This window comes from Lithobates pipiens, unplaced genomic scaffold, assembly GCF_037356315.1.
Source record: "Lithobates pipiens isolate NorthernLeopardFrog02 unplaced genomic scaffold, aLitPip1_a1.2 Scaffold_30, whole genome shotgun sequence".
Classification (NCBI taxonomy): Eukaryota; Metazoa; Chordata; class Amphibia; order Anura; family Ranidae; genus Lithobates; species Lithobates pipiens.
In genome coordinates this window covers 19,502,606-19,526,802 of record NW_027507791.1, presented here as the reverse complement: position 1 = coordinate 19,526,802, position 24,197 = coordinate 19,502,606, and the positions used below count along the sequence as shown (strand labels likewise).

Here is a 24,197-nt window from a genome sequence, read left to right as displayed (position 1 = left end):
TCCTGAATAATAATAATATTGACAGAGTGTGAGGAGTGGAGAGCCGAAAAAGAGCAATTCCACATCTGCACTGACAATCGGGGCACTGATCATTAGTGTCCTGATTATCAGTGTCCACCAGTGCAATCTGTGCCAATGATTGCCGCCTATCAGTGCAGCCTCATCAGCGCACATTGGTGAAGGAGAAAAATTACTAATTTACAAAATTGTATAACCGAAACCAAAAAACCCTTTTTTTTTTTTTTTTTTTTTTTTTCAGTTTCAGTCTTTTTTTGTTTGTTTTGTTTAGCAAACAATAAAAAAAAACCCAGTGGTGATTAAATGTCACTAAAAGAAAGCTCTGTCTGAAAAAAAGTGCTAAAAATGTCATATGGGTACAGTGTTGCATGACCGCGCAATTATCGTTCAAAGTGTGACAGCACAGAAAGCTGGCCTGGGCAGGAAGTGGGTAAAAGTGCCCTGTAGGCAAGTGGTTAAAGCGGAGGTCCACCCTAAAGTGGACCTTCCGCTCATCGGAACCCCCCCCCCTTCCGGCGCCACAATTAGCACCTTTCAGGGGGGAGGGGGTGCAGGTACCGGTACAGTACAGGTATCTGCACCCACTTCGGGGATAGCTCTCTGCGGAAAGGGGCGTAGATTACGCCCCTTTCCGAAAGTCCCCCGCTGCCTGCTGGGAAACACACGGATCCCAGAGGCAGCGGGTCCATCCTTATTGCGCAGCGCGACTCGCGCATGCGCAGTAGGGAACCGGGAAATGAAGCCGAAAGGCTCCACTTCCTGATTCCCATGCCCAAGATGGCGGCGGCAGCACCCGAGAGACGATCAAGAGATCGGCTTCGGGTGCCGACATCGCGGGCGCGCTGGACAGGTAAGTGTCACTATTTTAAAAGTCAGCAGCTGCAGTATTTGTAGCTGCTGGCTTTTAAAAAAAAAAAAAACGCGGATTCCCGGCGGACTCCCGCTTTAAATTCAATTTTTTTTTACTGTTAGATTTTGGAAGAATTTACTGGGCCCGGTCTCACTAACCTCTTCCGGACCGCCGCACACTGATATACGTCCTAACATTGAAGAGGGATATCTTTGTTATGGCAACAGCTAGCTGCCATAACCCTGGTATCCTCCTCTTTAGCGGGCGGTCCAGTTTCCGGTAATGGTGGTCTCTGCGGCAGATTCACTTTTATCAGCAGCGCTCCGATGCCCTCCGCCTCTTACCGGAGCCGTCGGCAGTGGCGAAGGCGATCGGATCCTTCTTCCTGCTAGGCATGGAGGCGAGTGAGGTGAAGATGGGCCCCAACCCATCTCCATACCATTGCAGGGTGGAAGTAACTTCAAAAAGTCACTTCAGCCCATAGCTCTTAAAGGGCCTTTTATTTATTTATTTTTCAAATGACAATTTATTTTTTAATCTATTGCATTTTAGGCCGCGTACACACGAGCGGACTGTATGGCCTACTTAGTCCGTCGAAACACATTTCAGCGGACAGTCCGCTCGTGTGTGGGCTTCAGCTGACTTTTTCAGCGTGCAGTCTGGCGTACTAAGTATTTCGGGTTTTTCGAAATTCTGTCCGTCATACTTTGGTTTCAGCGGACAATCCGCTCGTGTGTGGGCTAGTTCGACGGACTAAGAATGGCGCATGCTCAGAAAGGATTTACACGGCGGAAGGTTGCATTGCTGTGTATTGGACTTCCTATTTCTAGTCCCGTCGTACGTGCTGTACACGTCATCGCGCAAGCTTTCGCCGGACTGTTTGTGCATCCGTGTGTGGTCAAGTCCCTTCATTCGAAAGTATGACGGACTGTCCGTCGGATTGTATGACGGACTAAGTAGGCCATACAGTCCGCCTGTGTGTACGCAGCCTTAGTGTAACTATAAGATCCGAGGTCTTTTTGACCCTAGATCTCATATTTAAAGAGTAAGTAAAGGCAATTTTTTTTTTTTAAATGCAACCTGCAAGGCAAAGGCATAATGAGCTAGTATGCATAGCATACTAGCTCATTATGAATAACTTACCTGAGAGTGAAGCCCCTGAAGCTGTCCTCCTCCTTTATCTTCACTGCTGCCATGTATCCCGGAGTGACTTCCGGTGTCTTGCTGCTCCCGCGCTGTGATTCCCCAGAGCCATGATAACGTCACTCCTGCGCATGCACACGGGAGCCGACACAAGCGGCATATCGCCGTGATCTGCGGCATGCTTGGTGCGCCTGCGCGCCGCTGTCTAAGGCGCATGCGCCATGGACAGCGGTGCCAGTCTTTTTGTAAACATCTCCTAAACCGTGTAGGTTTAGGAGATATTTCTTGGACCTACAGGTAAGCCTTAATCTAGGCTTACCTGTAGGTCAAAGTGGTTTGTAAGGGTTTACAACCACTTTAAGAGGTCCTGTCATGCATTTTTTCTATTACAAGAGAATTTTACGAGCCAAGCTCAGGTGCAGAAGCGAACGCATATGTGAGTAGCGCCCCGCATATGAAAACAGTGTTCAAACCACACATGTGAGGTGTCGCCGCGATCGGTAGAGCGAGAGCAATAATTCTAGTCCTAACGCAAAACCTGCAACCTGTATAATTTTGTTTTAAACGTCACCTATGCCGATTTTTAAAGGTAAAAGTTTGTCGCCATTCCACGAGCGGGCGCAATTTTGAAGCATGACATGTTGGGTATCCATTTACTCTGCGTAACATTACCTTACCTTTCACATTATAAAAAAAAAAAAACTACTTTACAACAACTTTAAAACAACTTTACTGTTGTCTTATTTTTTAATTAAAAAAAGTGTATTTTTTCCCAAAAAAGTGCGCTTGTAAGACCGCTGCGCAAATATGATGTGACAGAAAATATTGCAAGAATAGATTTTATTCTCTAGGGTGTTAGAAAAAAAATTATAATGTTTGGGGGTTCTAAGTAATTTTCTAGCCCAAAAACCTGTTTTTAACTTGTAAACATCTCAGAAAGAGGCTCCGGCCTTAAGTGGCTAAGGTTGACAATCTCTGCTCTATAGCAGTGTTAATTCGCTCCACTTGTAGGAGAAGCCTCTTACTATCTGCAGAGATGACTCACTGGTTTCACTGAAACTATTCAGATAACAGCAAAGTCTGGAATCCAGAGAACATCTCAGGAATTCACCCACAAAAGGTCTCTCTGCCAACACCTGAGTATCTGAGCACCTGACGCCACAGGCCATTTCGTTTGACAGCCAAGGGTTCTGACGCTTTGTTTTCCCAGCAGCCATGGCTGACAAACAAACAGATCTGGGCCACCTACTCAGCAAGTTTTAGAAACAAAAAAATGACTGGTATGCAGAGAGCTTTATTGTGCAACACATTCCTGGGCAGTGAGCAAGCTGGGCGCCCTGGACCGCGGCCAACTGGAAAGCTGTGTAGTCCTAAGCAAATTCTTTGCCGTAGTATTGTGATGGCTCTTCTCGCTGTGATGTCACAATGGGCTCATTGTCCTCCGCCTAAGAGAGTGGAAGGGCGACCGATGAAGAGCTGCTGTTCCTGGGTCTGCTGCGTTATACCGGGCCGATGAGGGTTTATGATTCATGGCCCCGGTGGTTGATGACTAACGTAGCTGGGCAGTGGATTGGCATGTCAGTCTTAGTGCAAGAATGGCTAAATGTGTCTTCACATCATTCCTGGAGGCCTGTGTCATCGAGGAGCGTATGTCGGGGTATGCCAGAACAGTGCGGGGGCGGCTGCAGGAAAAGAACGGCACGGCTTTTATAAATAAAGTGGTGAAGCCCTCGTACGGTGCGTAGTTCCCTGAGCGTAGAAAAATAATGCCAAACGGCGTGCTGCTCAAATAAATAAAAAGGAAAGGAAACTTCACTATATATATATATATATATATATATATGTATATGTATGTATGTATGTATGTATGTATATGTATTCTCACAAAAGTGAGTACACCCCTCAAATTTTTGTAAATATTTTATTCTAACTTTTTATGTGACAACACTGAAGAATTGACACTTTGCTACAATGTAAAGTAGTGCTGTCCCCTCAAAATAACTCAAGACACATCCATTAATCACTAAACCACTGGCAACAAAAGTGAGTACACCCCTAAGTGAAAATACCCAAATTGGGCCCAAAGTCTCAATATTTTGTGTGGCCACCATTGTTTTCCAGCACTGCCTTAACCCTCTTGGGCATGGAGTTCACCAGAGCTTCACAGGTTGCCACTGAAGTCCTCTTCCACTCCTCCATGATGACACCACTGAGCTGGTGGATGTTGGAGACCTTGCGCTCCTCCACCTTCCGTTTTGAGGATGCTCCACAGATGCTCAATAGGGTTTAGGTCTGGAGATATACTTGGCCAGTCCATCACCTTTACCCCTCAGTTTCTTTAGCAAGGCAGTGGTCATCTTGGAGGTGTGTTTGGGTTCATTATCATGTTGGAATACTGCCCTTCAGCCCAGTCTCTGAATGGGAGGGGATCATGCTCTGCTTCTGTATGTCACCGGACATGTTGGCATTCATGGTTCCTTCAATAAACTGTAGCTCCCCAGTGCTTGCACTTGTGCAGCCCCAGACCATGACACTCCCATCACCAAGGTTGACTGTAGGCAAGACACACTTGTCTTTGTACTCCTCACCTGGTTGCTGCCACAGACTCTTGACACCATCTGAACCAAATAAGTTCATCTTGGTCTCATCGGTCCACAGGACATGGTTCCAGTAATTCATGTCCTTAGTATGTCTTCTGCAAACTGTTTGCGAGCTTTCTTGTGCATCATTTTTATAAGAGACTTCCTTGTGGGACGACGGCCATGCAGACCAATTTGAAGCAGTGTGCGGCATATGGTCTGAGCACTGACAGGCTGACCCCCCCCCACCACTTCAACCTCTGCAGCAATGCTGGCAGCACTCATACGTCTATTTCCCAAAGACAACCTCTGGATATGACGCTGAGCACGTGCGCTCAACTTCTTTGGTCGACCATGGCGAGGCCTGTTCTGAGTGGACCCTGTCCTGTTAAACTGCTGTATGGTCTTAGCCACCATGCTGCAGCTCAGTTTCCGGGTCTTGGCAATCTTTTTATAGCCTAGGCCATCTTTATGTAGAGCAACAATTCTTTTTTTCAGATCCTCAGAGAGTTCTTTGCCATGAGGTGCCATGTTGAACTTCAAGTGACCAGTATGAGAGAGTTAGAACAATAACACCAAATTTAACACACCTGCTCCCCATTCACACCTGAATCCTTGTAACACTAATAAATCACATGACACCGGAGAGGAAACATGGCTAATCGGGCCCAATCTGGACATTTTCACTTTTGTTGCCAGCAGTTTAGACATTAATGGCTGTGTGTTGAGTTATTTTGAGGGGACAGCAAATTTACACTGTTATACAAGCTGGACACTCACTACTTTACATTGTAGCAAAGTGTAATTTCTTCAGTGTTGTCACATGAAAAGATGGAATAAAATAATTACAAAAATGTGAGGGGTGTACTCACTTTTGTCAGATACTGTGTGTGTGTGTGTGTGTGTGTGTGTGTGTGTGTGTGGTAACATAATGAACCTATCCGAAACTAAACAAAATGTTCTGTTATGCACATGTCTAGTGCTGATCCCCTCTGAGCAGGAGAATGAGAGGCCTGTGTCTGCTTTGCTTAGGCAGAGCGGACTCGGACGCAGCCTGCTTTCCTCCTATGGGCAGTCGGATGGAAACGGACCGCCTGTTTCCATCCATCTGTCATCCGATCTGCCAGATGGGAATCGGGTCCCCATCGTCTGTTTTTCCCAGATTGGATTTGGATGTTGGTGAGTGTCAATGGTCACCTATCCGTTGACATCCTCCTCTCCATAGAGGGCAATGAATGGTTTGATTGTGTCTGCCTAAAAAACAGGCAGGTGAACCTGATCAGTTCACCCGTTTGAAAGAGGCCTGAGCAGCGCAAACTGCTTCAAAGGCATTCAGCAGGCTTCCCAGAGTTCTGCAATTAGCTGACCTTATTCATAGACATACCTTAGTCTGTAGGTTCCCCATGCGGGGGGGGGGGGGGGGGGGTCGTAGTAGAGTCTACGGTATGTTGTAGTGCAGCAATTTTGCCCTTTTACGGTGGAATAGGAGGAGGTGAACTTATGGCAAGCAGACAGATAGATATTTGTTAAGGTCTGAGACCCTGAAGCAGGCAAGTCTCAACATGTTTAGCATTAATACTCTGAATGTGATGTATGAAGGAGCAGAGCGGACAGGTGGTGTGACACGGATCGTGATTTCTATTGTATATTATAGACCAGTAAAGATCAAAAGCCCCAAAACTGGAAGGGAGAAAAGGATACATTTTGAAAATAGGAAAAAAAAAAATCACGGCAACTGAAAGATGCACAATGTAAAAGCAAACAAAAGGTCATCCAATTAGGGTTTGCATCTACTTCAATTCCCTGGATCATCCTGTTGGGCAAAATTGGCATCAATCAACTTTCTGTGTGTGAGTGTTTGTAGCAGAAGGACGTTTATCTACATTGCATCTGGAAAGTATTCACAGCGCTACACTTTTTCCACATTTTGTTATGTTACAGCCTTTTTCCAAAATGGATTAAATTTATTACAGATGATGGAGGCCACTTCAATGGGACCTTCAATGCTACAGACATTTTTCTGTACCCTTCCCCAGATCTGTGCCTCCATACAACCTTGTCTCGGAGGTCTACAGACAATTCCTTGGACTTCATGGCTTGGTTTGTGCTCTGACATGCACTGCTACCTGTGGGCCTTTTTTTTTTTTTATATAGACAGGTGTGTGCCTGTCTCTAAATTCACCACAGGTGGACTCCACTTAAGTTGTAGAAAAATCTCAAGGATGATCAGCGGAAACCGGATGCACCTGAGCTCAATTGCGAGTGCCATGGCAAAGGCTGTGAAGACTTGTGTACATCGTAGGTAAGGCCTCTTTCACACGGACGATCCATTCAGGTCCACCTGTCAGTTTTTTAGGTGGACCTCTATGGAGCGCCGGATGTCAGCGGTGACATGTCCGCTGACATCCGACCCTTTCCGATCCGAAAAAGGGTGTTGGTGGAAAAACCTACTTTTGCATCCATCTGCGGATCAGATCAGGTGACGACGGACTCTACGGTCCATCCTCATCCGATTCCCCCATAGGGGAGAGTGGTGCTCTGACAGGTCCATCCCTGCACAGTGAGCAGAGACGGACCTGTCATCTGCCTGCTCAGTGGTGATCGACAGAGCGATCCCCTGCTGAGCAGAGTGGACTTCGTACACGGACACGTCCGTGTGAAAGAGCCCCAAGGCTGAGAAAAGACAATAGTCCATCCAGTTCAACCTGTGTAGGTGTACGTAGGTCAGTGTCTATAATAATTTCCCATAGCTCTTTATGTTGTGTGTGTTGTGTGTGTTTTTGTTTTTTGTTTTTAAGATGTCCATACTCCCCGTAACCACCACCAATTGTGGGAGAGAGTTCCACATCCTTATTGCCCTGACAGTGAAAAACCCCCTGGACAGTTTAAGGTTAAACTACTTCTCCAGTCTCCTTGTGTGGCCCCGTGTCCTCATACACTCCCTAGGACTGAATAGTTTATTTCCTATGCTGAGATCCCTATTGAGGTATTTGTAGATCACTATCATGTCCCCCCTCAAGCGTCTCTTCACCAGTGAGAATACATTTTAATGTTTGCAGCCAGTCCTCGTAGTTGAGGTCCTCCAGTCCTCTTACTTAGTTGCCCTTCTTTGTATTCTCTGCAACTCCAGCACATCCCTTTGAAGGACTGGAGACCAGAACTGGACAGAATACCCCAGATGTAGCCTAACCAGAGTTTTATAAAGTGGTAGAATTTTAGATTTATCCCTGGAGTATATCCCTTTTTTATGCATAATAATATTCTGCTTGATTTGGTAGCTGCAGCTTGACATTGCATGCTATTACTCAATCTGTCATCTACTAGGACCCATAGATCCTTAAAATGTACAAATGCAGCAACTTAGAAATGGAATGAAAGGTTTAGCGCTGGGAAACACTTTTTGAAAGATAAAAAGTGCATTTTATAGACCACTATATAGATCAGACCAAAATGAGGGACAAATGAGGAGGAATGAGGGGCAGAGGCTCCAAATCAGGGACAGTCCCTCGAAATCTGGGACAGTTGGGAGGTATGCAGTCTGAGTACAGGTTATAAATCAACACCCTTTGGACATGACCCTGTAACCAGTTTTTTTTTTTACCCAAGCACAAACCTTATGGTCCCTGCCTGCAGATCTCAGTTTGTATATTAAGCGTTTATGGGGGACTGTATCAAATGCTTTTTCAAAATCCAGATACCGTATATACTCGAGTATAGGTTGACTCGAATATAAGCCGAGGCCCCTAATTTACCACAAAAAAACTGGGAAAACTTATTGACTCGTGTATAAGCAGAGGGTGAGACATGCAGCAGCTACTGTTACAGCTTAAAAGAGTGGAAAAGAGGGTCAACAATGCCCATCTGCAGCTGTATACCTCCCTGTGTCCATCCCTGTGACCATTGCAGCCTACCTGTGTCCTGTGCATGCCTCCGTGTGCCAATCTGCAGCCTCTGTGTCCTTCTGCAGCCTCTGTGTGCCATTTTGCACCGATCTGCATGAATAAAAAACATACGGCGGCCATGCCATTCAAAAGCCGCACCTCTCCTCCTCGTCTGTGACAGACGGCGGCCATTCCACTGTTCAAAAGCCGCGCCTCCGTCTGTGATAGGTGGAACACTCAATTTCCCAGCAGTCAGTGGTCCGCCTATCACGGACATCCTCTCATCCTCGTCCGTAGTATGAGGATGAGCGGATGTCCGTGATAGGCGGACCACTGACTGCTGGGAAATTGAGTGTTCCGCCTATCAGACAGGGAGGCGCGGCTTTTGAATAGTGGAATGGCCGCCGTTTGTCTGCACGACACGCTGATCGGGTAGGCAGACGGCGGTGACTCGAGTATAAGCCGAGGGGGGCACTTTCAGCCTAAAAAAGGGGCTGAAAATCTCGGCTTATACTCGAGTATATACGGTACTCCAAATCCACAGGCCCTATTTAGATGGCAGCTCACTAGACCTGTGCGCTGACAAAAAGTTTGTTCATTTTCATTTCATTTGTGTTTTCTTTTCTATTATTTATTTTTTTGGATTTTCGTAAATTCAAAACATAACGAATACAAATTTGTCTGAAGTTAGGAATTATCCAAAATAACGAATGCCGCATCTAAACAAATTAAATGGAACAAAATAATGAAAATAAAAAGGATTTATTATTATTATTATTATTATTATGATTAGATCGTTACATTCCATTTGTTTAGATACGGCATTCGTTATTTCAGATAATTCGTAACATCGGAAAAAATTTGTAGTCATTACGTTCACTAACGGCCAAATTTGAAAGGAAATTACAATACCTATAATTTAATATTTATTATTAGTTTTTCGGGTTTTCAGATCCTTCTTATTTTCAAATTTATGAGAATTTTTATTTTTTTGAATTTCCGTAATTTAAAATTTTTGGAAATTCGACATTTCGGAAAATGAAAAATGTGGAAATTTCGGAATTAGCGAATTTTTTTCAAAATTCATTAAACAATTTGGAACTAAACATATTGCACATGTCTACAGCTCACTTCCGTGTAGCATGTTAGTAGATAGGTCGTTACTGCCAGACCATTCGTAAATCCATGCTAATCACCACTAATGACATTATTTTCCTCTGTAACTATTTGGATATAGTCCCTAATTATCCCCTCCAATAATTTACCCACTATTGATGTTAAGCTGTATGGTGTGTTTTTTTTTTAATTATTTTTTTTACTTTTTTTTTTTTTTTTTATAAATTTGCAAAGATTTCAAACTTCTTTCACATGGTCATTATGGGGTATTGGTTGTAGACTTTTGAGGAAAATGAGTTTAATCCATTTTGGAATAAGGCTGTAACATAACAGGATGTGAACAAAGTGAAGTGCTGTGAATACTTTCTGGATGCACTGTAGTTGTGCACACAGGATGACGTCTATTTGTTTCCTGTTCTCAGGTGACGTACTTCAGCCTGTGGTACTACAACAAGCAGAATCAGCAGCGCTGGGTGGACCTGGAGAAACCACTGAAGAAGCAGCTGGATAAATATGCCTTGGAGCCGACCGTGTATTTCGGAGTGGTGTACTATGTGCCATCTGTCTCCCAACTGCAGCAGGAGATCACAAGGTGAGGGCAAGGCAACATCTTAAGTTTTATAGAAACCACAACGTTTTTAATCATATCACAGTAAATCCATTGGTAACCAACAGTTTCAATTAAAAACATGTACAAGGCTCTCCTAACACTCTTAGAACTCTTATGTTTTGGTATGGTGGTCACCTAGCTGCCAGGAATCGGGCATGTTGTGCATCTGTTGGGACTGCTCAAGTTCAGTATTTGTGTTCAGATCCTCCTCTGCAGTTTTGGATGTGTCTGATACACTGAAACCATTGAGCGTTAGATTTTTCTAAAACATAAGCTTGAGGGTACAGATAAGTATATTTGGTCAGGCTAGGTTCATACTTGAGCTTCTTCAAGTATTTGGAACACATTTGTACACATGTTTTTAGGCATTGTTGTATACAATGGAACGCTATAAACTAGGACAGTGGTCTCCAAACTGTGGCCCAAGGGCCAGATGTGGCCCTTTGTTTACTTTTATCTGGCCCTTGAAACCAATGAAGGGTATAATTCCTTCCAATGACCCTAATAATGTGTCCCAATGACAACAATGATGGGGCGCACAATGCCTCCTAGTGATTCCAACAAGAGGTCACTATTCCTCCCACTGACAACAATGATGTGGGATTGTTTTATCCCACTGATGCTGGGACATTTTTAATCTTGGCCACAGTCCGGCCCCCCCTGAAGTCTGAAGGACAGTAAACTGGCCCTTTTGTTTAGAAAGTTTGGAGACCTCTGAACTAGAAGTAGAGACAAGAAATTGCATGGAAAAACACATTACTCAACCCTTTCGAGTGCTGCCATTGAAGTCTATATGGTCCAAAAACACTCTGCCCCCAAATAAGGTCATGAAATTTTCAAGGGAGAAGCAACACAAAGTTTGTGGGAACAGGCACCATAGGATACAATGGGAATCCTCATGTCAAGCATTTAGAAAAGCACTTTAATTTGCTCAGGTTTAAAAGACTCTTGGAAATAGGAATGACCTCTGAACAGTCACACTCCAAAATGATCCACTTTATTGCAAATTACAGCATATGCAAGGCAGAGAAATGCACAGTGAAAGAGAGAGCGCTTGAGGTGTTTTGAGCGTTCAGCGCTTAATCATGATTAAATGCAAAACGCATCAACCTCTCTCTCTCGCCCCCACTCTGCCTTGTATATGCTGTAATTTTCAATAATGTGGATTTTTGGAGTGCGACCATCCAGTCGTCTTTCCCATTTCCAGTGCAGCATGTGAGCTGGGTGGGCACCATGTTGGAAAGTATGTGGGGTGTGTGCAGAAGGGGCAGACCTAGAGCAGTGTTCCTTTTGTCGCTCTCAAATACTCTTGTTGTATCTAGCCATACAATAAAAATACTATTCTTCTAATTCTGTGGTTATTAATCCCAGACCATGACCTACTACTGGGCTGCTGCCTCCCTCCTTCCAGGCCTCCAGCTTGCTGCAGATCCTCTCACAATGCCTCCTAGCTTGCATACTGCTACCCAAACTCCCATAGTGGCCCATAGTCCCCCTCAACCATTAACAATGCCCTCAGGTCCTCTAATGCCGTTTACACACAAGCGGACTTCTCGTTGGACTGAACTCTGAAGGACTTTTTCAATGGAGTTCCGCCGAAAAGGACTTGCCTACACACTATCACACCAAAGTCCAACTGTCTAGAATGTGATGACGTACGACAGGACTAGAAAAAGGAACTTCAATAGCCAGTAGCCAATAACTGCCCTTGCGTTGTTTTTGGTCCGTTGGAATAGCATACAGACGAACTGGTTCCGGCGGAAAGATTTGAAATAAGTTCTATTTATAGGTCTGTCAAAATTTTGGAAAAAAAAGTCAGATGAAGCCCACACACAAGGGGAATGTCTGACGGAATCGTTCCGTCTGAAATTTTGTGCCAGAAAGTCTGCAAGTGTGTGCGCGGCATAAGAGTCCTAAGGCCCCTTGGTTCCTGCCAATCTCCCACAGTGCTTCCTAGATAGCTGCGGAGCCTCTTAAAACCCCCCCCCCCCATAATACATCCAGTCTCCCAAATTGCCCTAGCCAAAGGCTCCAGCCTCTTCAAGAGATTCTCAACCCTCACCAGAGACCCCATTTACCCATAGTTGCTCCCTTCAGAAATGTCATTCTTTGCAAAGCCACCATATTTGCCCTAACCCGCTGCAGAACTTTAATTCTCTCACAGTGACACTAAGCCTTTGTACACACGATCGGACATTCCGATGGACAATGTCCGATAGGACCGCGTTGTCGGATAATCCGACAGTGTGTGGGCTGCATCGGACTGTTTCCGTCGGAGTATCCGACGGACCAAGTTTTCCAGCTGGGCTATAAAATTTTCCGACAACATGCTCCGATCGGACTTTGTCCGATCATGTGTAGAGAATTCCGATCGGACAAAGTGCCACGCATGCTCAGATCAAATTCCTAGACCAAAGCTATTGGCTACTAGCCTGAACGTAGTCCCGTCCTAACGAAATAACGTCGTCATGTGTATGCAACAGTTTCGGACAAAATCCGACGGAATTGGTTGTCGGAATGTCCGGCCGTGTGTACAAGGGCTTAGGGGTGATTCATTAAAACTGGAGAGTGCAAAATCTGGTGCAGCTCTGCATAGAAACCAGTCTGCTTCAGTTTTATTATTATTATTATTATTATTATTTTTGTCAAATCTTAATTGAACAAGCTGAAGTTAGAAGCTGATTGGCTGCCATGCACAGCTGCACCAGATTTTGCGCTCACTAGTATTCTCTATTCCCATACATACTTCCCACACTACAAAGTACTGTTTTTTTTTTTTTTTCTTCTATTTTTTTAATGTTTGGGTTTGAAAAGGTTTAGGAAGAATTTACTGGGCCCTGGTTTCGATAAGATTGAGAACCATTATTGCAGTCTAATATAAAAATTCTTGGCGAGTCTTTTAACCTGGTACACAACCGATTAAAATGTAGGGAGGCCATATGTATTGGTTATTAACCAGGATTAGAAGGAAAAATAAAGATGGCTTGAAGTACAAACCTTCCAAGGCGCGCAGCTCCTATAGTTCTGTCTTGACAGATTTAAAATGAAGCTGCTATTAGCCTACTTTTTAATTGGTTGTTGAATGGAAATATTATTTTTTTATTTACAACAAAACGAGCCAATAGATTCAATAAAAAACCAATCCCAATACAGAACCTAAAATATTCTCAAAAAGAGAAGGTAAAGAAAAAGAATAAAGACCCTTTTATCTCTCCTCTCATTTTCGCCTCTAAAAAGTTATACTCGCATACCGACATACCATAGATTGTACACAAACACATCATGGAGACATTGTGTCCAAATATGTTTTTATCTCTGTTCAAAATCTTACCCACCCCCCCTTTTAGTCAACTGGCTAAGTTTTTCAAATTTGGGTTTACTGCTGATATTCACTCCCCTGACTTCCGTGGATGGGTGAGGTTCATTAACATCCTGTCGATGAACAATGACCTACTCAGCCCTAACCTCAAATTCACTAAATTTTCTGGAACTTCTAAACATCCTACAATATACTTATTTGGATTACGTTTGTTATTTGTTTTAAATCTTCCGTTAATATTTTACACAATACCTTCACATTATTGTACCAGTTTAGAACATCTCCAAAGGAGATGGAAAGGACTACCTGGACCTGACCACAATGGGAGCACTTCGAACAACCAACCTGATGTAGCTCCCTGATGTTTAGGCAGGGTTGCTATTACATTTATTTGCCAAGTGATAGTTGCCTTGGCCAATTGTCAGGAGGTAAATTGATTTTGCCCTAACTCTGGAGTTGCTGCACTTCTCTTTTGTTGCTAGATGGCCGGATATCTGGTGGCATTAGTTAAGACAAGGGCATTGAAAGATTAAGAATGAATGGGGTATCTCTGCCAATGGGCAGGGATTTTCTTGAGTCCCTTGGCCTGCTGGGAGAACCTATTTTAGTGGAGTCAGGTGATCTGTGTTCTGTTCCACCTGGACGGATGTCTGGATGGACATGTGTCGTATTTCCCTAGGCTGCTAGGCCAGAGAGCTAAGGCCTATCCTGGGGACATCTGGCTGCTAGGCTGTCTGAGGGCCTACCCAGAAGCAAGAGAGCAGCGTAGGGCTTGCAGTCCAACCAGAAGTAGCAGTTCTGCCGACTGGAGAACCTGTTGTGGTCGGAGGTAGAGGCGAAGCTGTCGCCACTAAGGGACCATCCACCTTGTTACCAGGGACCCCCCTGAGTAGCTGTAGCAAGTACCAGAGCAGTATACTCACCAACCGGGGGTGGTGAAAAATTGGGGAAACATCAGCAATTGCCAAGCCAGGGACCCAGCAGGGACGCGGGGATGATGCTTGAGGAAGATACTGAGTGAGAAGACTGGAAGGGGTCAGGAGATCCAGTAGTGAGTGGATCTGTTAGTTTAGTGAGAGACTTAGTGAGCTCAACTGAGTGAAGTTCTACAATAAGGTGGTTGTAGAAGAAGTTCATTGGAATCTTTTTTAGAAACTGTTACAAGAATGATACCATAAGAGACAGCAGATGTTGTGTCTAGCTGGATGCCTTTCCCTGCATGGTTATCTGCCTATAGAAGTCTCGGAGTCTGCCAATTAACATTGTGTCTACTTAAGGTTGTCCTGTCCCCAACCCTCTCTCTGTTTTGTTTGAGACAATAAATCTCTTTGCATTCAAGAATTGTCTGGTGCCCATCAATCTACCCTGCATTACACCCTCCATGCCTTGTAACCCACTCTACACAAAAAGATGTCCGCTGTCCCTGACGCTGAAGGTCACCATTAGGCCTTTAGAGGTCCCGGACCTTGCTACACTTAGAAAGTGAACAAGGGGTTCTATATATTTTCTAAATAATAATAATGAATGGAAACATCCTTTTGACACATTGGGGTAGATTTACTAAAACTGGAGCACTCAGAATCTGGTGCAGCTGTACGTGGTAGCCAATTGGCTTCTAACTTCAGCTTCTTTAGTTCAGCTTTAACAAAAAAACTGGAAGTTCTATGCAGAGCTGCACCAGATTTTGCACTCTCCCGGTTTAATACATAAACCCTATGGCATCTTTCATGTGTGTTCTTATGTTTTGGCAGATACCAGTATTACCTGCAGCTGAAAAAGGACATCTTGGAGGGGAAGATCCCCTGTACTCTGGAGCAGGCCATTCAGCTGGCTGGTCTGGCTGTGCAAGGTGAGTGATGATCGTGGCTTGTTTTCCAATGTACATTTAAACATAATGAGTGGTGTGTTTTGAGTAATTACATTTTGTGTTCAAACCACATTTCTTAATTTTATTTTATTCATTCTTCCATCTAAATAAATTAATATTCACTGAGACCTGTTGAAAAAGGTTAAGAAAGAAAGCTTTATAGAAGCCTTTCTAAACTGTTGTTTTACCCCAGAAGAAACCTTTAAATTTATTTTTGGGTCTCACGGAACCCCCTGCTAAAACCAATTCATAGAGGATAACCGGGAAGAATGCTCCCATAAATTGGTGGCCAGTGGTCAGAATTCCACCCCTACAGAGTGCAAAAAAGATCATTGGTGTCATGCAGCTGGCTTTGCCATGTGTTCCTGGAACTATGCAGGCACCATCAAATGGGAGGTCAACCAGCCACAGCTTGAGAAACTTCTAGTAAACTCTGGAGGAACCTTAGGAGACCCTGGCTGAGAATGGCTGCTTTAGAGGAAGGATAGATGTGCAGGCTGGATTTGTGCATCCTAAATTTGTCACTTAATGAAAAAGGTGGTTCAATCTGTTAGGAGCAGGAAACGCCACCATCCATAAATACTATACCGTTAACAGCTTCAGGACCGCCATATAGTACATTTAATGTTACAGGGCAGCCCTCCTGTGCAGGATTGTGTCTGTGTATATATATTTGTGTGTGTGTGTGTGTGTATGTGTGTGTGTATGTGTGTGTGTATGTGTGTGTGTGTGTGTGTGTGTGTGTGTGTGTGTGTGTGTGTGTGTGTGTGTGTGTGTATATGTATATGTGTGTGTAAAAAAAAAATATATATATATATATATATATATATATATATATATATATATATATATATATATATATATATATATATATATATATATATATATATATATATATAATATTTTTTTTTCCATATAATGTATATACTAATTATTTATATAATCTATAACCGTTTTTTGCACAGAGCAGCCCCAAACCTTTTCTTGGGTCCCTTGCAGGCGCTCCTGGTTCCTTTCCTCCCCTATGGCCAGTGCCCCCAATAGCAAGCTGCTTGCTATGCTGGCACTGGTGCATGCTCACTTGCTAGCCTGGCTCAATGTGTGCATAAAGCCACATAGAGCCACGACTCGGCCCTGCCCCCACCCACAGCCAATGCCTCCCACTGCTATCTTAGCCAATGAGGAGAAGTGGTCCCAGGACAGCTGAGGCTTCCATGCACATTGCTGGATCAAGAGAGGGCTCAGGTGAGTATATTTGGGGGTGCTGTGAGGAGTGTGGCCCACACATAGAATGCATGAAAGTAAAAAACCTTCAGCCTTTACAACCACTTTAATTATTGAATCCTCTATTGTGATTTTAATGGCAACCAAATTAAATCAATATACCATACTCCTTTTTTATAAAAAAACATTTTAAATCTTTAATTCCCAAAATCTTTAATGTGTTTAAGAAGCAATAGGAAATATTCATAATTCCAGTTTTGACAAAGCAGGAAAAAGGTTACAATGAGAGTTCTGCATGTACTGGGTGGTATTCCCAAGACCCAAGCTATAAAGTTCTCCATTACAGCTTGCTAAATAGAATGGGACTAAAGGAGTACATTGATTTCATTTGGTTGCCTTTAAAATTTGCCACATAAGCTTTTCACAGAAAAGTGTGAACGTCAACCCCCCCTGAAATCCGCAGATGTAAGATTGTCTCTCTGTCTGATATTGGAGTGTGAAGGGCACTTTGTCTTTGGGCTGGTTTACGTTGGGACCCTTGTGCATGTGACTTATTGTTGGCGGTGCGGTTAGTTTAGTAGGCTTTTCATTTATTTATTGTTTTTTATTTTAAGAAGGAAAAAAAGGAAATCTCCAAGATACACAGACAACCAAACACAGTGTAGTAGAAATACAAAGCAGACTGTATAGAGCTGAAATTCTGTTACAATAGCTTAAAGTGATTGTAAAGGTTCGTTGTTTTTTTTATTATTAAAATATAAATAAAATTTATACACACATTCTCTGTGTAAAGGTTTTGCACAGAGCAGCCCCAATCCTCCTCTTCTGGGGTGCCCCGGCGGTGCTCCTGGCTCCTCCCTCCTCTGCATCGGGTGCCCCCACGGAGAGCCCTTCGATTGGGGTACCCATGTGGGTGCGCTAATGAGTCCTGCTGCTGCTTCCATTGACACAGACAGTAGGCCCCGCTCCCTGCGTCACTGTATTTGATTGACGGCAGCGGGAGCCAATGGCTCCTGCTGCTATCAGTCCATCCAATGAGGACGGAGAGGGCAGCTGGTGTCTCTGGGCTTGTACACAGCGCTGAAACGGACTGGTTCAGATGAGAAAAGGGAGGGGGGGGGGTGTGGAGGAAGCTGCTACACTGAAGGGTTTTCCCCTAATTGCATAGAATTCATTAAAGTGAAAAACCTGGTGACTTTACAACCCCTTTAAATCAGAAAAAAATTACCTAAAGGCCAGTCTGGCCTTGCATAAAACAGCAGTGCAAAAGAAATAGAGATATATCTCTAGATCATTCTAGATCATCTTTTATCATCTATTCAACAAACATTCCTCCCTAGCCCCGGAAAGGGCAAGGGAAATATAGGCAGTCAGGCATCAGTCTGGCCAGTTGGAAGAAGGTCCCAGGCAGGGATCCCATCAAGGGGTCTCCATCATGGCGGCATGCCCGGAGCAAATGTGCCATACATCAGAAAGTACCTAAATTTTAAGTAGAAGTACAGGAGGTAGAGTAAAAAAAAAAAAGTGGGGGGGAGGGGGAAGCCAGAGAAGGAAAAAAAAGAAAACACAAGTAGAGGGCGGAAAAAAAAAAAAAAAAAAAAAAAGACCAGATGGGTGGAGAAGGCCATCTCCGTCAACCAGAAGGATCCACATCCAAGAGAGCCTTAATCCCCTCCATATAGATAAACAAACATATTCCGTAGTGACCACTTTTTTGAATACTAGTAGGTATTTCTATCTTTCTGGTATAGTTTTGTACAGAATATTTCTTTGGGTTGAGTAGCTACACCCCATGTTCAGCATCATCTTGGAGTTGCTGGGTGGAGATGGAATAAATTAGAGATATGACCTGTGTGAATAACACTCTGAGCAGTTTCCACGCTTTGTACCCTCTGTTGATTGGTGACTTATATGTGTTTTTTTTTTTTTTTTTCCTTTTTGCAGCTGATTTTGGAGACTATGACCAGTATGAATCACAGGATTTCCTGCAGCGATACGCTCTTTTTCCTGTGGTAAGCACTGTCGTCGTTAACTCTCTCTGCACCATACAGACTGAGGAAAACCATAAGTCCGTCTCGTTTGTTTTGTTCCACTTTACTGCACCGCATTTTGTTTGCGGTCTGCCCTGCGGATTGAGCAGATCGCCCATCAAATAGACAAGACACTTGTTGGAAATATTATTTTATAATGGTCCTCTGCACTACTATAAGTGAACTTGATAAAATAAAAAAGTGGAAATGCAGCAAAACCTAATAATGTTCGCAAAAAAAAAAAAAAAAAAAAACATTAAAAAACAATTGAAATTACAGTGAACTTAATAAAATAAAAAATAGAAGATCTTGAAGTGGAAATGCAGCATAATCTAATAATGTTCGCAAAAAAAAAAATCCCATTAAAAAAACAATTGAAATTACAATAATCTTTCGCATAACCTAACAATCCATCATCAATCAAAGTTTTTTTAATTATTGCAATAATTTGAAATCATGTCCCATAAATGTTCATAAAAGTAGTGACACAATATAGTTAAATACGGTAAGTGCAAAAAAAAAAAGTCCATAAGTAGAAATAATCCAGTGATTCAAGATGGTGTAAATGAAATTTCAGAAAAACTTGACTATTTTTTTTTCAATGAGAGAAACCGCTGACACCAATGTGCTCACAGAACTCTCACCTCATGGGCATAGGTTAAATGCCTTTAGAAATCCAATGGGAGCAGTGAGTTTCACTTTCAGGATCCAGGATCAACAGCAAGATAATATAGATCAAAAGGCTCCACCCCTCATAACCAATATTACGATCCACATGTAAGGTATATAAGCCTCCAAAAGTGTATTACGGTACTATAATAAAAATTATTTATTAAATAAAATACCTACTTACGTGAAAGCAGCAGCAAGCGAGCCAAACGTTCAGCGTTTCACGCCACCTTGCACATCACTTGCGGTCCACGATATACTCCAGCCACACCCTACGTGTTACGCCACGTGAATTCCTCAGGGATTGGCTGTTGTTGTATGATTTCTAATTTATATCGTCCAGACAGGAAGTGTATTTGATGCCATTTTGAAGAAGCCCAGCTCCTTGAGTAAAGACACCAAGAAGGCGGCCATTTGCCCTAAGATCGAATGTTGCCTAATGACATTTTAATAAAGCTCCTTGTCGTAAAATTCTGAATTGGCCATTTTAACTCGGAGTGTAATACACATATAATATATATATATATATATATATATATATATATATATATATATAATTTATATTTAATATTATAGAGGAGCACAGCCAACAATTTTTTTTTTTTTTTTTTTTTTTTTTTCATGTTTACTTGTTGAGCCATGAAGAGCAAACATGCTGCCTGGTGAGATAAGGGAAAGGCAAACAAAGTGAGATCTGTTGGGGAAATATCAAACTAAATATATCAGGCCAATAAAATAACAGAAGATAAGAATGCCGCTCTGCTGTCTGATGATGGCACAGCTGGCTTATTCCCAGCACAATCCCAAGGGGGTCAAAAGTATCTACCTGCTAATGTTTGTGGCCTTGAGCATTGGCTATCACAGGAAAGAACAGTTGTTAAGCTCACAATAAAACATATTTTTTTTTTCTTTTTCTGAATTGATATTTATTATTGTTACAAATAGTGAAATAATGTAGCTCTAACAAATATACAAAATATCGTGATATATGTGAAAAAATACTGAAAAAGAGGCAGTGATAAAAAAGAAACTCAAAAGTCCATCTGTAAGAAATGGCTATGCGCAAACAATGTGCAATGTCCAACAAAATAAATAGTGTAGAACAAAAGCTGTAGCTTCCAACACCAAATCGTGAGAGTTCACAGATGAGTGGAATGGAAAAACTCTGTCCGTTGAAGAATCATCGGGGCAATAAAACTTCAACCCACGTAATGAGATGTAAATGCTCTTACCGGAATGGGTGGATTCTAATGTCAACAACAGAGTCAAAATGGGCAGAGTGCCGCCGACGGCAGGCATGTGGTCCAAACATGGTCGAAACGATGGTCCAAACATCTGGAGCGGGATCCAAAAGGACTGTGCATGACCTCCGAGTGGGCTTTCAAATGAAAACCGTCACAACTAGATCTAGAGGGTCAGCTCAAAAAGGACCTCGCATCCAGATGATATGTGGAAAGAAGTGCCCCTCGATGGAATCGTGGGAGGTGTAGTTCCGACAGAAGAAACTCATATAAATAAGATGGCTTTGACAGTTTGACTTTACTATAATGCAAATACTTACTTATTTCCAAAAGAGGGACAGAGGGCTTTTATGTCCCATTCCATTGTCGTGTGCTATGGCACATGTTATAAATGGGCTGCCAATACACCACAATGGCAGAAAAAAATATGAATGACCTTCTTTATTTTTTATTTTTATTTTTTTTAACTAATGCATAGTATGTGTGTTTTGTTGTGTACTGTACAAAGAATAGCAGAGAAACACACCACATATAGAATAGGTGCATTCAATATGTTGTGGCAGTGCACATTAATGCATATGTTTTAGTGTGCTTTGCCACAACACATTAAGCATGAATGGGCACCCCTTTTTTCATTTCTGGATAATGAATTTCCACCTTTTTTTTATTTTCTAACAAAATAAGTTCTGATGTATAAAATGTTACCTTTTTGTCTTCAGGGATGGATACAGGATGAGAAGACCCTGGAGGAGGCGACCCAAAGCGTGGCCGTGCTTCACCAGAAACTGCGGTACGTTCCCAATGACCTTCCGGGACTCTATTACCTAAGAGAACCAATAAAATACACAACGCAATATACCGGGATATACAATGTAATACTAACATATAATCACACACATAGGTTGGACTTGTGTCTTTTTTTTTTTTTTCAACCTCACCTATTATGTAAATTTGTGTGTATGTATGTGTGTGTATATATATATATATTGTAGTGCACAGGGCACTTTAACTATTCATCCAATTTTAGAGTGTACCCAACACAAACCTGAGCAATTTGCCTGGACTGGAGGATAAAAACGTATACAAGTGCAGGTGATGCATCCCGAAAGAGTGTCTCCAACACATGTAGATTGCAATCGTTAATGTTCTTTCCCTGGCAAAGAACACTTCTTAGGAGTTTTTTTTTTTTTTTTTTTAGATCGAGCTCTATAGGAAACTTTGTGAATTTTTTTTTCTAAAACCTGATTAAACAGGATGCTGGCTGCCAAAACGCGTCGGATTAGGGCACCTATTTTCCTTTTGTCATATCGTTATTAACATTAAATTTATAAATTTTTGAGACCATTGTCTGGCTCTCTTAGCAATTTCAAACCTGACAAGGGAACCACCTTAGAATTTTTTTAACTTAGAATTTAGATGCACTATAAATAGTCTAAGCTGTCAGAGGTGCCCTCATGTGTTGGCACATGCCCAAGGGATACATTGTGTAAGCTTCAGAGACCCAAGTAATTCCATAGTCACCTGTAGGCTGCAAACCTTCTGCAAAGCCTCACTCCATGCTTCCCTGTTGTCAAGTACCTGGTGGAGGTTGAGCTGGAGAAGCAGCTTCTCTTGCACCTCTTTTCCAACACTGGTATTGATGTTGGGAGGTGTGAGGACACTGAGTGGCATGAGAGCTGGTGTAGCAGGCAGCGCCAGCTGGTGTTTGCAGGAAGCAGATGACCACAGATCACAAGGCAGGAAATGGGGGTGAAGAGTGTAGCCAGCAGTGCCAAGACAAGGTCATCTAGAGCCCAGGGTGAAAATGCCAAACTGTGCCCACCCCAAGATGCATAAGCATTATGTGTCGGCAACCCCCCCCCCCCACATCAAAAAACTTGCACTAATCAGCAAGTTAACCCTCCTAAGCATAAATTCCTCCTCCCCCAGTACAAATTCATCCCCCTGCAAAAATATCCCCTCCTAGCACAAATCCTCTATTCCTGAAATGTACCCTCCAAGTTCACATCCTCTCCCTCCACTCCAAATCTCCCACCCCCCTCTCCCCCCCTCCTAGCACCAATACCCCCCAAGCATTCCTACTAGCGCATATTCTCCCCTCCACCTTCAAAAAAAAAAAAAAAAAAAAAAACCCTAACAAATAACCTCTTTTAGCACAACCCCCCCCCCCCCAAACACAGATCCATAAATCACCCACATATATTTCTCTCCTAGAACAATTCTTAGCCCCCTGTCACCCCCCCCCCCGTTTATGATAACACAGTGGTCAGGCCAGCCGCCCCTTTTGCCCACCCTTGTCCCGGACCTGGTAGCAAGGACACAAGCCAGAAGGTCATCGACAGCTAGGCAGCAAGGTACAGGAACATCAGGCCGAGGACCCGAGCTGGAATCGGTACACAGCTTGGCAGTGAGGTACAGGAGCACAACACAGGAGCAGAGTAAAAACAAACCGAGGTCACAACAGGCAGGCAGAGATCCGTGGACAGATCAGGAGCAAGCCGAGTCATACACAGGTATGCAGATAAGGCAGGTCAAGGCTCAGGTTAAGCAGAAAGCAGCTACAGACCACTCGGCAATCCATTCATAGCCCAACTTAAATAGGCCATTTGACACCAACGACCGTATGGGATATGCACTTATGGTTTCTGCAGACGCTAATACATTTACCCAAGTGTGCCCATGCCTGTTGTGCAGTGAGCCTCTGCTCCTAATTATGAGCATGCAATAGCCGCCTCCTTGTTCCAACATGAGCTCCTCTTGTACCCGCCATGGACTGAGTTTGAGTCCTCAGACCTGCAGCTGTTTTAGTCTGACTCCTCACTTTCCACCAATTTTGAAACAAGGCCTAGAGATGTGCAATAGAAAATGGGAGTCAGGGACTTAAACTATGAGTTTAAATGTAGTAGAGAACAGACATCCCAACCACAAAAACTAATTTCAGGGAGGTGATGCTTTGCGCTGGTGCCGACGCCCCCCCATGGAATGCAGCCTTCCCAGTGCCCATGGAACACAGCCTTCCCAGGGCCCAAATACAACCTCATTACACAGAACTCTGAAACTGATTTCAATATCCTGGCAGCAACTGTAACAAATTCCTGCCTCCTATGATACACGTCACACTGATCCAATGTATGATTGGATCAGTGTTCCATTTATCTAGGAGGTGGGACTTTGTTACAGTCCTCCACCTCGCACAGACGGGGATGTCATCACATCCATCTGTCACTCAGGCACGGACAGAAAACAGAGTAGCCTGAGCGGCTGCCACGGCTGTACTCCATTTGGCCGCTTGGGCTGCTGTGTCTTCTGTCTGTGGCTGAGTGGCAGGCCCAGCTGGGAGATCGCCTGGCACTCGTGAGTGTCCGTGTGCCCACAGCCAAATGCGGCAGCCTTGCGATGTGTGGGAGCAATACAGGCTGTGGCCATTTAAAGATGTGCATCTGGCTGATGGGGCATAAATGAATAATTTGCATGGCTCTGCCCTCTGTGCCAAAATGAGGAATAATTCAGTTATTTTAGAAAATGTGATGTGAGAGATGTGAATACCTTGTGTTTTTAAGTAGACTTTATTGTTCTGCAACCTGATTTGCTTGGAGAGCTTTTTATTTGGTTTCTCCATAACCTGTGTGATATACTGTCTAGTATTTCAT

At 43.3% G+C, this 24,197-nt stretch overlaps 1 protein-coding gene across 1 annotated transcript in view; it reads left to right on the top strand.

Annotated features, from left to right (window-relative positions):
• PTPN21 (protein tyrosine phosphatase non-receptor type 21) overlaps positions 1-24,197 on the top strand; it is a 105,920-nt gene that overhangs the window by 33,995 nt on the left and 47,728 nt on the right. The window contains exons 3-6 of the mRNA XM_077463735.1: positions 10,010-10,179; positions 15,268-15,365; positions 18,552-18,619; positions 21,267-21,337. Of these exons, the coding sequence (XP_077319861.1) occupies positions 10,010-10,179; positions 15,268-15,365; positions 18,552-18,619; positions 21,267-21,337 (407 nt within the window). The remainder of the gene's footprint in view (positions 1-10,009; positions 10,180-15,267; positions 15,366-18,551; positions 18,620-21,266; positions 21,338-24,197) is intronic.